General features: G+C 47.9%; 1 protein-coding gene across 11 annotated transcripts in view; it reads right to left on the reverse strand.

The window, feature by feature from the left end:
• Nucleotides 1–17,351, reverse strand: part of SAMD4B (sterile alpha motif domain containing 4B) — a 51,796-nt gene extending 34,445 nt beyond the window's left edge. For 3 of the 11 annotated variants that reach the window (XR_009209210.1, XM_032172968.2, XM_032172966.2), the window contains exons 1-3: nt 17,196–17,351; nt 5,367–5,427; nt 2,033–2,433 (exon numbers count right to left, since the gene is read on the reverse strand). Coding sequence is in view for 7 of the 11 variants with exons in the window: in XM_032172968.2 (XP_032028859.1) it covers nt 2,033–2,228 (196 nt within the window). In the remaining 4 variants the exon portion in view is untranslated. Of the gene's footprint in view, nt 1–2,032; nt 2,434–5,366; nt 5,428–7,360; nt 8,571–11,363; nt 11,466–17,195 lie in introns of those variants that run through there. The other 8 variants (XR_009209208.1, XR_009209211.1, XM_058426146.1 and 5 more) reach the window with 5 other exon arrangements.
• Between the last annotated feature and the right edge of the window lie 18 nt (nt 17,352–17,369).

The following is a 17,369-nucleotide window of genomic DNA, read 5'->3' on the forward strand; positions in this document are numbered from 1 at the left end:
GAACTCCCGCCTTTAGTGTTAGAGTGGTGGGGAGTGTGGCAGGGGTGAGAAATGGCTGAGCTCTGAGGCTGCTGCAGTTGAGCTGGGTTCTTACTGCTCTTTGTCTAGGACTGAGAACTTATTGCCAGACTAGGAACTAAGCTGATGTGACCCCTGGCCTGAGTAATCGTCTCTCCCTACAGTCATGCTGCTTCTGTGACTTCCACACAAAAACTCAGTAAAATAAGGGTGACTGTTGCTAAGGCAGGTGGGCCTGGGGAGATGAGGGAGGCCAGGCAGCTGTGTGGCTCCCCAAATCCCAATCCTAGCAGCCCATGCTTGTTTCCTCACCTGTAAAATGGGGCTAATGACAGGCCCTACCTCATGGGGTTGTTGTGAGGACTAAATGAGTTATTGACATTAACAACTGACAGTTATTGTTTACTACATGTCAGGGACGTAGGAAGCTACATGTGTTAATTCACTGAATCCTCACAACTACCCTAGAAGGCAGATATAATTATCATCTTTTTTCTTTCCTTTTCTTTTTTTTTTTTTTACTGAGGTTACATACTTCTCAGGACATCATCTTGAATTTAAGATGAGGGAACTGGCTGGGTGCGGTGGCTCATGCCTGTAATCCCAGCACTTTGGGAGGCTGAGGTGGGCAGATTATGAGGTCAGGAGTTCGAGACCAGCCTCACCAACATGGTGAAACCCCATCTCTACTAAAAATACAAAAATTAGCCAGGCGTGGTGGCACGCAGGAAACTGAGGCACAGAGAGGTTAAATTACTTGGTTATATGGCAAGTAACAGAACTGGGATTTAAACTTAGACGGTCTGACTTGAGAGCCACATAAGAATACTGCTTTTTTTTGTTTGAGACAGAGTTGCGCTCGTAGCCCAGGCTGAAGTGCAATGGCATGATCTTGGCTCACTGCAACCTCCGCCTCCCAGGTTCAAGCGATTCTCTTGCCTCAGCCTCCCAAGTAGCTGGGATTACAGGTGCCTGCCACCATGCCCAGCTAATTTTTGTACTTTTAATAGAGACGGGGTTTTGCCACGTTAACCAGGCTGGTCTCGAACTCCTGACCTCAGGTGATCTGCCTGCCTCAGCCTCCTAAAGTGCTGGGATTACAGGCATGAGCCACTGCATCTGGCCAAGAACACTGCTTTTAAAGTTAATATACAAGTAAAGACAGTACTTGGCTTGCTGTAAGGGCTCAATATGAACTATTATTCTGAAGAAGAAGAAGGTGCAAAGAGTTAGGGTGATTAATTTGGACAAACTGCATGGAGCCCCTTGATGCCCTTCCCAGCTAGCTTTCGGGTATCCACTACCCTCCCTCTTCTCTGGCCTCCATCTCTCCCATCGGTCACTGGGGCCAAGAGCTCTCCATCCAGCCCTGTGGAGGCCCAGACAGCCAGAGTAGCTTCAGCAGTAGCCCCTGATTCTAGCCTGACTCCTGTCTACAACTGGGGCCTAAGGGACAGGTTTTACAGAATCCTGGCTCACCCATCCCAATGCCAATCTCACCTCTCTAATAAGTACTCAGGGAACTGACAGGATGAACTGCATCTAAATTCAAAGCTCTCTGGAAGCTGCTTAGGCTTTAAGTCCAACCTACCTTTGAGGGTAAAGACTAGTATAGGATGACACGAATTTTGCAAGAGTTCTAAAATTCCCTCCTAGCCCTGATATCCTGAAGCTTAAGAAATTAATTACTGCTCACCTTCTATACCCCTTTCATGACTTTAGTCTGTTCCTTTCAGCAGCCCACATAAGCCACTCTACATGATCTTCCTGTTATGGGGAGTTTCCAGTTTGCATTGCCTTCTCCCATTAAGTCCACCATGCCATGCCTGAGGATTTATGGCAACACAGTCCCAGAAGACCCATGATGACAATCTAGGAGGTAAGGAACTCCCCACCCACCAAGCCTAGAACCCACGTTTTTTAGCCCCATTGTTGGGTTGACCTTCTTAGCCATGTGACATCTGTTCCAGGTCTCCCTCTTGCTGTGCTCCCATCTCTATGGGTGGAGACTCACCAGCACTGTTGGCCTCCGACTCCAGCAGGTGGATGTCATTGCAGTCCGCCAGTGAGTGCTCCAGGCAGAGCTGCAGGAAGCGCGCCTGGGTACGGGTGACCCGTTTCAGAAGTGACAGCAGGGCCACTGTCTGCTCACACTCATTCCAGCCCTTGAACCAGCCAGCGAGGATGCCCACCTGGTCTCGGAACATCATGGTGCCGGGCCTGGGGCCAGGGTGGGGGGACGGCGGTGGCGAGGGCCAGCGCCGTCACATGGTCCCGGCTCTGGCCTCCTGTTACCTTTCCCCTGAGGGCCAGGGCTTAAGGATGTTTCTAGGCGTGGTGGCAACGGTTGTTGGGGGAGGAGGAAGCCTGCTCACATGGGGGGAGGTCTTGGTCCAGCCACGCCTCTCCAGTTTCCTGAAAAAGGAAGCAAAGGGGTCAAACAGAAAGAAGGGGCTGAAACTTGCCTGGTGAGTGTGGGTTGAGGGGGGCATGAAGGCCTCACGCCTTTCTCTTTCAGGGTGCTTGCTCTGCTGAGCTCCTGGAAGAAAGATGAAGCCAACACCAGATAATAAAGCTACTTTCACCCAAATCTTCAGATCCAGAGAAAAGGCGTGACTGGGACTTAGATGCCTATCCCAGAGACCAAGGAGATTTTGGCCCTCACACCTAGCTGTCATAGTGTCAAAGGAAGTGGATTTAACACAGAAAATACACTGGAAAGATTTTTCAGAAGTGGGAAATAGTAGGCTGCAAATTATGAGAAAAGATATGAATTGATGGCGATCTGGCCCAAGGTGACATGACTAAGCACAGCACATCTCTGACCTTGCTGGTTTCTGGCCACCTTCTCTGAGAGCTGGACAGTGTAGACTGCTAACCTACTGATAGGACTCCAAGGGCTCTTTATTTTTTATTTATTTATTTTTTTGAGACAGAGTCTCGCTCTGTCGCCCAGGCTGGAGTGCAGTGGCGCAATCTCGGCTCACTGCAAGCTCCGCCTCCCGGGTTCACGCCATTCTCCTGCCTCAGCCTCCGAATAGCTGGGACTACAGGCGCCCGCCACCGCGCCCGGCTAATTTTTTGTATTTTTTAGTAGAGACGGGGTTTCACCGTGGTCTCGATCTCCTGACCTTGTGATCCGCCCGCCTCGGCCTCCCAAAGTGCTGGGATTACAAGCGTGAGCCACCGCGCCCGGCGGCTCTTTAAATTACTTCAAGCTAGACCCGCAATGCTGGGTAGAGGATGGATGATGGGGTAGTGACCCTGGTGGAGATCTCAGGTATGCAGCCAGCCATCTGATTAGTAACTGGCTGGGTATCTATCAGGTGTGGGCATGGACAAAGGGCTTTTCAAAGATCACCAACAGGCTGAGGGAATCTCACCCTCTCTAACCCAGCTCCCTGACTCTGGAAAAGGCACAGCTCTGATTTATCAGATTTCACCCATCTCTATTCTGAGATGAATCGCTCCCTGCCCTCCTAATTCCCCTGAAGGCTGCTCCAAACCTAAACTCTCTGGTTGGGAAGTCCCCCTGACTTCCAGAGATGCCAGCTTGTCTCAGGCTCCTTCTGGGAGCAAAGAAAATGCCAACCTGAGGGGAAGGGGACAGATCAAAAGTCAAAAACTCATAAGCTACAAAGTGTCCAAATTCCCCTCTTAGGCAGGAACTACAGAAAAGTTATTTCAACTGGGCAAACAACAGACCTATTTTTCAGTTGGTTGGTTTCTGGACACCACTCCGAAGCCTTTTTCTAAGTGTCTCGAGCTCCACATCTCCACTCAACGTTTCTTCCATCTGTCTCTCTTGCAACCAGTGCCCTTGGCGCTATCCTCAAACCACATTCAGCTGCATCCCCCTCTGGCTGCCAAAGGACTAAGGTTCCCTGGACTGAGAACTTCATACAAAGACCCATTGAACCTACTGGGCTCAGGTCTAAGGGAGCTACTCACATCTCTGTGAACTTCCGTGCACTTGCTGAGGAGGGCTGTGGGGTGCATTAGGCAATAGCTGTGACTTGCCTCACAGATCCCCTGTGGGACCCCTAAACAGATTGAACTGGCCTGGTTGCCAATCCCTTTGGATGTAAGAAGCAGGAAAGGTATGAGGGAAAATGAAACCTTGCTCCAAGTTAAACAAGCATCCAGCAATTTTTTTTAAAGGGGAAATCAGATGTCATCTCCCTGGCCTAAAATTCTCCAATGACTTCCCATTGCACTTAAATAAAATCTAAACAAGGTCAGGCGTGGTGGCTCTCACCTGTAATCCCAGCACTTTGGGAGGCTAAGGCGGGTGGATCACTTGAGGTCAGGAGTTCAAGATCAGACTGGCCAAAGTGGTGAAATCCCATCTCTACTAAAAATACAAAAATTAGCCAGGCGTGCTACTGCACACCTGTAATCCCAGCGACTTGGGGGGCTGAGGGACGAGAATTGCTTGAAGCTGGGAGGCGGAGGTTGCAGTGAGCTGAGATCATGCCACTGCACTCCAGCCTGAGTGACAGGGCAACTCTGTCTCAGAAAAAAGAAAAAAAAAATCTAAACAAATTCCAAACATCTTATCTTGGCCTACAGAGCCCTACAGGACTCCTGTGGCCACTCCAACCTCATCTTGTACCAAATTATTTCTTATTCAGTGGAATTGTCTTCCCCTAGAAGCTGGCTCCTGTCATTCAGGTCTCAGCTCACTGTCATTTATTCAGAGACAGCTTCCCTGACCATCCAATCTCAGGAGTTTCTCCTCCAATTATATTAACACTATTTCATTCCTATATAATTTGGCACTCTCAGGTATCATCTTATTTATGTTTCTCTCTACTGACCAAAACACAAGCCATACAGTCAGCCAGTACCTACAACAGTGCCTGGCATGTAGAAGGTGCTCAATATATATTTATTGAATAAATAAATAGCTATAGAAGGTGAATGTGGAAGCCACACTTGGAATTTATATAGCCCTGGGGTGAAAGAAGATAGAAGGAACAGCTCATAGGATGGTAAAGGGATTTGAAAACCTTTAAAACGTTTTAAGAAAAAAAAATTGAAGGCGCTGAGATTTCCTCTGGGGAAGAGAAGACTCAAGGGGAATGGCATAACTGACTTTGAATATCTGAAGAGGTAGCACACGGAAAAGAAATTATATTTGTTCTTTTACTCTGGAGGAGAAAAGCAGGGTAGATGACTCTAAGGGAGTGACAACATGGGATACAGGAAATGCTGAAAGTCAAGAAAATTCAGTTCTAGTCCTGCCCAAGCCACTGATTCACTTTGATCATGGAGCTAGTCTGTTCTCTTCTCTAGAATGTAGGATAAGGAGCTGGACTGGGTGAGACATGACAAATAGGTTTTACCTCACAGGCTAACTCCAATCGATTGGTAGTGGCTGCCTGGAGCACTGCGATGAGAAGAAGCCTGAAGAAATGAATGGGAATATCCATTAATGGGGAATGATTAATAAACTGGGGCAGATCCCACATTGTACGATATAACATATCTATTAAAAACACGCCTAATCTGGCCAGGCGTGGTGGCTCACTCCTATAATTCTAGCACTTTGGGAGGCTGAGGCAGGCAGATCACTTGAGGTCAGGAGTTCGAGACCAGCCTGGCCAACATGGCAAAACTCCATCTCTACTAAAAATACAAAAATTAGCCAAGTGTGGTAGCGGGCGCCTGTAGTCCCAGCTACTCGGGAAGCTGAGTCAGAAGAAACGCTTGAACCCAGAAGGTGGAGGCTGCAGTGAGCCGAGATTATGCCACTGCACTCCAGCCTGGGTGACAGAGCGGGATTCCATCTCAAAAAGAAAACAAAAAACAAAGCTAGGGCCGGGCGCGGTGGCTCACGCTTGTAATCCCAGCACTTTGGGAGGCCGAGGCGGGCGGATCACGAGGTCACGAGATCGAGACCACGGTGAAACCCCGTCTCTACTAAAAAAAATACAAAAAAATTAGCCGGGCGTGGTGGCGGGCGCCTGTAGTCCCAGCTACTCCGAGAGGCTGAGGCAGGAGAATGGCGTGAACCCAGGAGGCGGAGCTTGCAGTGAGCCGAGATTGCGCCACTGCACTCCAGCCTGGGCGACAGAGCGAGACTCCGTCTCAAAAAAAAAAAAAACAAAAACAAAAACAAAAAAAACAAAGCTATATACAATGTTTGATCTGTAACTACTTGGAGGGGTGTCCATAAGCTACATAGTAATATGTACAATATAATGCCATTTTTTAAATTAAAAAAGCCACATACAAAACCCCTTATATATCTATGAATATTTATGTCTATATGTGTATAAACATATAGAAGAATACACCCTCGGCTGCTAACACTATCTTGGAGAAACAAGGGGATTATCAACACTATCTTCACATAACTTTGTATTATTTCACTAGTTGCAAGTGAATACATATTACTTGTGTAATTTTTAAAAAAGAATTTAATTAAAAACAATTTTAAGGCAGCATACTTCCTGACTCAGTGAGAAAGAGTGCTGTGATTAATTATCAATGTTTGCCCTGGATGCAGGGTGGATGAGTGGTAGCTCACGCGCCTAAAAAAAATCGGTTTTCCTTCCCAGCTCCAGCATTTTGTGGCTTTCAGTCCCAAGGAGGCAGCAGCTGCTTCAACATAAGGAAGAATTTTAAAATAACGCATCTGTCCAAGAATGGAACTGGCTGCCATGTGAGGAGGTAATAAGCTCCCTGGCTGCTGGAAGTGGTCAAGCGGAGGCTGGATGAACATCCCTTGGGAGTGGGAGGGATTCCTTCACTGGGTGGCAACTCATAAGATAGAAGGACATGTTACTATTTCAGAGGGAACATTTGTGACGGGAGGTTTGATATGCCAACAGCATTTACAGCAAAAAAACGACCAAATCCACAAACAGACCAAAGTTGTGCACACTCTTTCCCATAAATTCTTTTACTGGGTTGTTACTTTTCCTAAGCAACAGCACTGTTCCCCCCCCTCCACCCACCCAAAAAGCTGCTGACTAAACATTAATCCAGCTTTTCCCCCCAGGCCAAATGATAGAAGCAAAGCTTTGGGACATAATAGGGTCTCAAACATGATGCTTACAAGGCCAGGCTTTGAACAAAGCAGGCCAACTGAGACTATGGTGAGTTGGAAAGTCCACACCCGGTCTAAAGGGAGAAGTCACTATCCACCTCTTATCAACTGCTACAATGAAGGAATGTGGGTCCAGTATTGTTATGTCTTAGGTTTTTTTTTTTTTTTTTTTCCCCTAAAGAGGAGCCAGATATCTGGATTTTAAAGTAAAATCCCCCTATTTTCAAATGCGGGAAACGAATCACATTGAAACAATAGTGAACAACTACACAGAAGAAGACATACCTGTGGTCCTTGGAACAGATGAGCACAAACTAGAAAAAAACCAGAAGTCTGCTAACTATCCCTCCCTTGGGCCTCTCTGGTTTATACCTTCAAGTCACCCCACTGCTCAGGGAACATGACTGGTGGAGAAGATCTAGTGATGGAGGATGATTCTGACAGTCTTCAGTAAATACTGGAGGCTTTAGTGAAACAGTTACTTTTAAGATTTCACTGTTAAAAAAAATCATCCCTGAAGGTAGGGTTCCTATGTCTTCTGGATGAGAGAAGGATGCTTTGTGTTCAGTCTAGATGTTAACTGGAGAGGACTGGATTGGCTCTCTTCCATTAAAGGGCCAGAGGCTGCCTGCTACTTTCTATCCCATGTGCTTGGCTGGAGTGAGAGAGGGAGACCTGGGTGAGGCATCTCACTGTGGCAGCATCTTACTGTATCCATTTCCATCTTCTAGTATCAACACCCTGGGTTCCCCTTGGAGAAGGAACTGTCTTTCTTGGCTCCAGAAGTGGACATGGGGTAAAGCCTGGCCAAAGATAGTCCTCTCTGGATTTTTGCTGGAACTACTAAGGAAAATAAGTTCTTGGTTAGGGTTGCTCAGATTATACGTCGTCTCATGATGTCACCAGTTGCCACCTCTTCTATTTCACAGTGGAAGCCTGCTTCAGAATGAAACTAACACAGATGACAGCAGAGTCAAGAGATGGGGGAGGGGGAAAGGGAGATCTGTTCACATGATTTAAAACCTAGATGCAGCTAGCCTGAAGCCTCCCCCTTGTGGCCCACTCTTTTCAGTTACATAGATGAATCAATTCCTTTTTGACTTAGGCCAGTTTGAGTTGGGTTTCAGTTAAAACTGAAAGAGCCTTGACAATTCCCATGCAAAACAGAATGCACTACTGCTCTGGTCTCTTTGTCCTCATGTGACCAAAAATGACTCCTTGCCTTTGAGGAAAGACACAAGAGGGGAGCCTCTATAACAAAAGTCTCTCCAACAGCCCAGTAATATTGCTGCCATACTTGAAGAGGTCCAAGTGATCTTCTTGGGAAGCCCCTACCATCTCCAGAGGTGGGAAATGAGGTTAACAAAATGGTAAAGAGGGCTGGGTGCAGTGGCTCACGCCTGTAATCTCAGCACTTTGGGAGGCCTGGGCGGGTGGATCGCTTGAGCTCAGGAGCTCAAGACCAGCCTGGGCAACATAGTGAAACCCTGTCTCTACAAAAATTACAAAAAAATTAGCCGGGCGTGGTGGCATGCACCTGTAACCCCAGCTACTTGGGAGGCTGAGGCGGGAGAATCACTTGAGCCTGGGAGGCAGAGGTTACAGTGAGCCAAGATCGTGCCACTGCACTCCAGCCTGGGCAACAGAGTGAGATCCTGTCTCAAAAAAAAAAAAAAAAAAAAAAAAAAAAGCCAAAGGTTCCAAATCAGCAGCCTGGGCAACATGGCAAAACCGTTTCTACAAAAAATCCAAAAATTAGCTGGGCGTGGTGGCGTGCACCTGCAGTCCTAGCTACTTTGGGAGGATCACCTGAGTTCTGGAGGTTGAGGCTTCAGTGAGCTGAGATCGTGCCACTGCACTCCCACCTGGAGAAAGGCTGGGCACGGTAGCTCACGCCTGTAATCCTAGCACTTTGGAGGGCCGAGACGGGTGGATCACCTGAGGTCAGGAGTTCGAGACCAGCCTGGCCAACATGGTGAAACCCCGTCTCTACTAAAAATACAAAAAATCAGCTGGGCGTGGTGGCAGGCGCCTGTAATCCCAGCTACTCAGGAGGCTGAGGCAGGAGAATTGCTTCAACCTGGGAGGCGGAGGTTGCAGTGAGCTGAGATTGCGCCACTGCACTCCAGCCTGGGGGACAACAGCGAGACTTTGTCTCAAAACAAAAAAACCCAAAAACAACAAAAAACAAAACAAAACAAAAACGCTAAGATGTTCCAGGGCAAACTGCCCTCTGGGCTTCTTCTCTGGCCCTAAACAGTGAGAAAAGGCCCATATGCCCATAAACAGTGCCTCTGGACTCCAGCTCTCTTCATTCAGAAGCAGGATGGTGGAGTCAGTCAGACCTGGCTTAAATCCTGGCTCTCCTGTTATACTTACTTGCTGTATTGACTATGACAAGTAACTCTGTTTCTTCCTCAATGAAGCTTGTTAGAAGAATTAAATGAAACAATGTATTTAAAAATACCTAGCATGATGCTTTTTTCCTCCTCTATACTTCATTTCAATAGCAAGCATGATGCTTAGCATGTCTTCATACATCATACATTGTCAGGCCCTTTGCCAACAGCTTTCCATAGATAAGCACATTTGATTCCCAAAACTCTATTTTAAAAATATATTACATACATATATGAATATATTATCATTTTACAGATGGAGAGACTGAGGCACAGAGAAGTTAAGTCACTTTGCCCAAGACTGCACACTAAGCTGAGATTTTCAAGGCCAGGCAGTCTGGCTTCAGAGTTCTTGCTTGCTCTTAACAATGCAACAAAGCTGGGCATGGTGGCTCACACCTGTAATCCCAGCACTTCGGAAGACTGAGGTGGGCAGATCGCTTGAGCCCAGGAGTTTGAGACCAGCCTGGGCAACAAGGTGAAAGTTGGGCCTAAGGGCCCTTTAATACCAACATCTCTGGATAAATAAGGGGATCCTATCTGCCTTCTTACCCATTCCTAGTTCTTTTTACAGCACAACCTAGGCCTTTGAAAACTTACACTTCATGAACAAGATAACAGGCTAGTTACCTAGGGTTAACTCACTTTCATAACCTGAGAAGAGACTGTCAGAAGCCAAGGGAGCACAACTTCTCTTATGAGAATCAACCATTATTTCCAGAAACTCCTGAAATACGTACACAAAATATGTATACCACTGCATTAGCAGAGAATGAGCTTTTTTTAATGAATGGTGCTGGGGAAGGGAGGGAGAGGAGAGGAGAAGCCAGGCAGGGCCTCCTGGAAGATAAGCACAGTATGGGGAGCTCTGGGAAACTCTGGAATAGAGAGGAAGCTGGCGTTCTTCCTCCCACTCCTAAATGTCTTAACACCCCTTCCCCCTGAAAAGTTTATCCTCTGCTTCCTTTCCCTTCTTTACACTTGTTTTCTCTCACTTAGGAATGTAATCAACTCCTGCAGATTCAATTATCACCTCTCTGTGGACAACTGAGACATTTTTTGAGTCATCTTTGACTTCTTCCATTTCCCAAAGACCCAGTCATTAGGTCTTGATATTTCTTTTTTCTTAATGTCAGCTACACATGCCTTCGTTATCTTTCCCCAAACCTAAGTGGCTCTAGAACCAGACTGCTGGGTTGGAAATACAAGCTTGCCACTTACTACCTGTGTAATTTTGGGCAAGTGATTTCACCTTGCTGTGTCTGTTTTGTCATCTGTAATGTGGGTGTAATAATAGTACCTACTGAGAAGGAAGACAGAAAATAATAATAGTGCCTACTCTCATAGAGTTGTGAGGCATAAATGACTTGGCTATTATCATTATTCTAGATTCCTCTCTTTCTCTAATCCCATCATCAAGTCCTGTTTTCTGTACACCCAAAATATATCTGCTTCTCTACATCTTCATTACCACCACCACATTCATGTCACCATTTCTCATGTGGACAAATGGATTTTCTCCTAACTTTCCTTCCTGATTCTGACTTGACCCTCTGTTTTCCTCCCAGAAACCAAAGTGGGCTTTCTAAAAAAATTAATCAGATCATGTCGCTGTCTTGCTTTTAAAAACTCCCTTCTAATAGTTTCCCAATCCCCTTAAATGAATATAGAAACTCCTTACCGTGACCCTTAGGCCACAAGTAATCTGGCTTCTGTCAGCCTTTCCAACCCCTCACCCCTCTCCCTCACTTAGGCTTTAGCCACACTGGTCCTTGCTATTCCCTGAACACATCGCAGCGCTTTTGCACCTGCTGACCTCTCTGCCTGAAATGCTCTTCCCCAGACCGTCATAATGTTGGTTCCTTCTCATCAATCAGATCTGGGCTCACCTGTGCCCCATTCTGCCTCATCTGCCCAGTAGGAAGGAGTCTATGATATCATCATCAAGAGATGTTTCTTCAAAGGCTGCAGCTCTTCCAAAAACACCTAGACTGTAAGATCCATGAGAGAAGGGAAGACTGTAGCTATATTATTCATTGCTACATCTCCAATTCCTAGCATAGCACCTGGTACACAGCAGGCCCTCAATAAATATCTGTGATAAATTTCCCCACCTTGCAGAGGTCCTTTCTCTGCATGTAACAATGCTTAGATTAGAATGTTCCACTCCCAGATCTTCCCACAACTGGTGCCTTCTCATCTTTCTGGTTATCAGGCTCAACTGTCACCTCCCAAAAGAGGCCTCTTCTGATCCCCCTGTCTACTACAGTGGCCGCTCCCACTCTCTCTTTCACACTGTTTTATTTCCTTCATAGCATGAATCACACTCTGATTTTTTTGTGTTTCCTCCCCCCATCAGAATATAAATTCCATGAATTTCAGGACCTTGAATGTTTTATTCACTGCTCTGTCTCCAGTACCTAGAACAGTGCCTCCATGCGTTAATGAATGAGTGCAGGCCGGAGATATTTGAGACTTGCATACTCCATACACTGCAGTTCTGTAACTTGCCCTGAACCCACTTCTATTCACAAGTTTACACCAAAACAAACAAACAAAACAAAACTCCACTCACAGCAACCCTACTTAACTCTCTTGCAAAGTTCTGTGTCTTGGAAACTTTAAACTATGGTGAGGGTATTGCCATTACTCCTGGATTCTGCTCCCCTGAGGCCACCATCAAGCCAGGCCGATCACCTCATATCACCTGTGATATCCCAAAGCAAAGTGTGGTTGAGTCAGACCAGCCATAAGCTCTCCCTAGACCCAAACAATCACAGAGCAGAGAATGACTGGGGCTGGGGCACAGTGGGGAGGGAGATTGCCATCAATGCTCAGAAAGTTCATGGGATGGAATCACAGGCCTGTTTGGCTCAGCAAGCCAGAGACTGAGTTGCAGGGTACAGAACCCAAAATATGTTTCTATGGATCTTCTGGCATAATCTCACATCTATTCAAGGAAGAAACTATTTTCAAACTGGGACTCTCAAGAAAGAGTTCTCTTTCCACTAAGGCTTTCCAAGGAGGTTAAAACCTGGGGCTGCTGAGGACCATCTTTGTCACCCAAAGCAGAAGCTTGTTGAGGATGAAGCTAACTCAGTGGAGAAATGGGAGGAGATGACTGAGAAAATTATTTGAACACCTGGATGCAGCTAGGTCCGAAGCCAACCTAGCTCTGGACTTTCCAGTAACAAGAGCCAATTAATCCCCCGCTTTTTTCATTAAACCACTTTGAGCTAAGGTTCTATCACTTTATGTTTTTAGAGTTCTGGCTGATATGAGCTTTTTTTTTTTCTTTTTTCTTTTATTCTTTTTCTAACATTGCAACTATGGGCAAGGCATTGTTCTAAGTACTTTACATGTATTAACTTATTTAATCCTCGTAACAATTCTATGAAGTAGAGTATCATTATTTCCTTCATATTTTTAGCTGTGGAAACTAAAAGACCAGGGAAGTAACTTGTCCTAGGGCACAAAACTGGTGAGTGGTAATGTGGGATGCAAATCCTGTCCAGACCCAGGGTCTGCATACCTAACAACTACTGCCCCATTGCAGCCAAACCTATCTTAACCAAAAATCCAACTTTTTGACCCAAGGCACTACCATCTTGGAATGGACAGTGCCCACAGACCCTCTATTAGTCCTACCTGTCCTTAATCTCATCATATGCAAAATGAGGATAATGGTAGTTTACTTATCTCATAGGGTAGGTAAACTCCTACCTCCTATGAATACATGTAAAGTGCTTAAACAGTGCCTGGCAGTTAGGAAGCATTCAAAAACCAGTGGTCATCATTATTATCACTCTGTAGGTCACTAAAGTGCAGATGGCAAATACAATGCGAATGGAGGAAATCTGTCTTCTTTCATCTCTATCTTTTGGGTGAAGAGAAGAGATACCATGGGTGAGAGATGAGGAGGCTTTGTCTTTGACCCATTGCTTAAGCTGTTTCCTCTGCCTGGGAGGCACCATCATTGTCCCAACTCCCATGGAACACTATCCAGCCCAAATACCACCTTTTCTGTGAAGTCTTTCCAAATAAAAGGCTCCCTCTCACTGCTGAATTTCTACAGCATATAATTTGTACCTCATTTTCTGTTCTGTACATGCCCAAGCCCCCCACTGGTATTGTGAGCTCCCTGAAGGCAGGCCCCAGTATTTACCCTGGGGTCTCTGTTTCCCCTTCTGGGCCCTACAGAGAAACAGAATCCCTTGAAAAAAGTTGAGAGCTCTGTGGAGGCCCCAGACTTAGCAGCTGAGAGGAGCTGCTAAGAGAAGCCAACCAGGACGGGTGAGGCAGGTCACCAGGCAAAGGACTTGGGGTAGCTCAGAATCAGGAAACAGCACAAAGAAAGTCCCAAAGACAGGAGCAAGTAGGGCAGGAGGAAAGGCAAAGGGTGCTGTGTGGAGAAAAAAAGGGAGGTGAGAGGAGAGGAGGGGGCAGGGAAGGTGTGCTAAACCTGAATGAGGAGTGAGATCTGAGGAACTTGGAGATTTCTGGCCAAATGCAGAAGGAAGAGCTGCTTATTCTCCAGTGATTTCCAATAACTTACAAAGGGTAGATTCCACCTTGTGGGATTCAGAGAAGAACAAGACACATCCCGTACTTTCAGAGTTCCTAGTCCAGTGAGGGTGAGTGGACAAGTATATTAAAATCTACAAGGTTGAAGGTGAGTGGTGTTCTAAGAGGTACAATGGGGGTGGAGGGGTCTTGGCAGTAAGACACAGAATGAAAAGATCTCCTGAGGGTGCCTCAAGGGGAGGGTGCCTATGTGAAGAAACAGATGGACAAGAAGAGATGGATATGTGTGTTCAAAGAAGCAGCAATTTAAAGAAGCACCAAAGGCTGGTAGTGGGCTGGAGGGGTAGCCAGAAAGAGAAAGCACCGAGGAAGATCTGAAAAGAAACTATTCAAAAGTAGAATCGGAAATAACTGCTCAGAGGATGGAGTAACCTTGTGCAGAAGCCAAGATCCTTTCAAGGTAGGTGAGAAATCTTTCTGGAGGATGGGTACTTTGTAAAGGGGATTCCTAGGAGACAGGAAAATAGCAGTGGGCAGTAGGGCACAGAGGCATACCCTGAGGCATCTTTCAGGGGGCTTTTTGTGGGGAAAAGGAAATCCTCCTAAAGGGCACAGGTTCTCAAACTTGCGTGTGCATCAAAATGACCAGGAGGGTTTGTTAAAAACTCTTGATTGCTGGGCCCTGCTCCCAGGTTTTCTGATTCAGTAGATCTGAGTGGGACTCAAGAATGTGTATTTCTAACAAATGTGGCTGCTGCTGGGCCAGGAACCACACTGAGAACCACTGCTATAGGGGAAGGGATTCTTTGGTGAGGAGGTCCTCAAAGGGGAGAAGGAAGGCGGCTTCTGAAAGGGAAATGGGGAGAATCCTAAGTCTCTAAGGAGGGTGTTAAGGGTCTCTTGATCTCCGAAGGGAAGAGGGGTCTATGAGGATGGGACCTAAGAAAAATGGTCTGAAAGAAAGATCTCGGAGCACTGGGATTTCAAGGGGGCGGGGAAAGGTGTCTCTCAAGAATCTTTACAAGGAAACATAGAGGCTCTTGGGCAACGAGTCTGGAGAATGTTGGGGGCCTCTGAAGGGATAATGGGAAAAGGGGGTCCCCTGAGAAAGGTCTGTGAGTTGACTTCAGAGGAAAGAGAATGGGGAAATGAGAGGGTGTAAACAGCAATTCTAAAGTTAGTGGGTAAATCTGATAGGGTCCTAAATAACGTTTCTTGGGGATGTCAGAAGTGGAATCTGAGGGAAAGTTCTGAGGAAGTCTCAGGAAACGCTGGGAGTGATAGAGGTGGCTGATGGAGGGCAATTTGGGAGAAAATTCTCTAAAAAGTGTCTGAGGAAGGTGTGGTCTTCTGAGACTGGTCCTGGAGCGGGATGACAGAGGGATCTTTTTAGGAAAAACTCTTCAGAGGTCTCAGTTGAAGAGAAACCTGAGTAAAGTCTCCAAAAGAGTATATGGGGAAGGCGGGGTCTTCTGAGAGAGTGTCAGAGGAGAGGGTTTTTCAGAAAGAATTCTAGGACTTTCTCAGAGCAAGAGCTCGGGTTATTTTGGGGGAAAATTGGGTGTGTGTGAGGGTCTTCTTCAAGGGATTCTAGAGGATTTAGGGGACCTGTGTGAGCAAGTTCAGGGAGGGATATCTCTAGAAAAGTCCCTTAGTAAGGCAGAAGTATTGATTCAAGGGGTTCTGGTGGTGTCAGGAAGGTCATGGAGGGATTTCAAGAACATACATCAGAAGGGCTCCAGGGGGTTGCTGGGGTCTCTAAGCTGTGTGTGTGTGTGTGTGTGGGGGGGGGGGGGTCCTGAAAACCTGTATATCAGAGGGGTCACCAAGAGAATCTTACTGTCTTACAGGGGTTGTGAGGAGGATCTTCAGAAAATTCCTCTAAAACCGGTCTGCAAGGGGGGATTCTGAGGTGTTAGTGAAGGGGAGTTCTAGGGGATCTGAGAGAAAAACCATGAGGAAAGTTTTCATGATCCTTAAACAATTTTTGGAGCATGTGATGTGGGGGACTGGAAAAGATGTGGAGTATGTAAAAGGGATTTTGGAAGAAGCTTTTGGAATATGATGTCGAGAGTCCTCTGGAGATTTCAGGCAATTGCTGGAGATTTTTAGAATGAAAGGGGGTGGGGAAGGGGGTCCCGGGGAAGATCACTGGGCTAAATGAGGGTGATCTCTAGGGCATTTTAGGGTGGTGAGACCGGGGGGAGACAGGAGGCCTCTGGGGGAGACTTTTGGGATCTGTCGAAAGGTCCAGAGGGATACGTGAAGGGGGGGTGTGTATGAGAGATGGTTGCAATATGGTGGGGGGGATGGGGTCTTCTAGGTGAGTTTTTGGGATCTGGGGGCATTTCACAAAGTCTGTGAGGAAGATTTATTTTGGGGATATGGGAAGGAGATCTTCAGGGAAGATGATCAGGATCCGTCGGGGGCATTCTGAAGGACTTCTGGGAGGGGGACTCAGAAATGCAGGGGGTATGAGCGGAAAATCTCCAAGGAGGTTTCTGGAATGGGGTAAGTGGGAGGGAAAATTCTTAGGATCCGGGAGGGGGAAGTCGGGTGAGCCTGTTGGGCTGTGAGAGGCAGGGCTCCGGGGGAGAGTTCTGGAATGGACAGGGGTCCAGAGGGAGCCTTGGGGAGGTGTGCAGGGCTCGTGAGGGAGGCTCCTGGAGCAGCTATGAGAGCCAGGCTGTGGAATGGACGAGGAGTGGCCTCCGAGGACTATTTCTGGAAACAGGAGGAGGACGGGGGCTTGGGGCCAAAGGGCGGGGGTCTGCGAGGAAAGCTGCTGGGACCCATGAAGGGCTCGAGGAGGCGGCTCCACGGGAGGGGTGGGTTTTGCGGGGACCTTTCAGGGCGCACACGGGGGATCGGCAGGGTTTCCGGGGCTCTCCGAGGGAGATGTGCGGGGGGTCCTGAGGAGAGGCCCCCGGCCCAGCCCCTCGGCAATCCCGAGGGCATGAGGAAGATTTCGGAGGGAAGCTTCGGCCAGGGCCCAGGAGGGAGACTGGGGACGGGCGCGGGGCTTCTCCCGTGGGCCCGGCCCCCCGAGGCCCGCGTTCCGCACCCGCCCGCCGCCGCCGCCCGCGGTTCGGGGTCCCTGAGGGGGCGGGGCCGCCCGCGCGGCCTGGGTCGCCCTGAGGGGAGCCCCGCGCTCCGTGACCCGCCGCCGCCCCGCGCCGGCCCGGCCCGAGACTCACCGCCTCGGCCTTCGCCGCCACCGCCGCCGCTCGGGCCTCCTCAGGCCACCGCCGCCGCCGTCGCCCCCTCTCGGGCCCGCAAGCTCCCCTCCCTCCTCCCGCACCGACCACCGCCGCCGCCGCCGCCGCCGCCGTCGCGCTGCGTCACCGCGCCGTGCGTCACCGCCCCTGGCC

This window comes from Hylobates moloch, unplaced genomic scaffold (genome assembly GCF_009828535.3).
Source record: "Hylobates moloch isolate HMO894 unplaced genomic scaffold, HMol_V3 SCAFFOLD_13, whole genome shotgun sequence".
Lineage (NCBI taxonomy): Eukaryota > Metazoa > Chordata > Mammalia > Primates > Hylobatidae > Hylobates > Hylobates moloch.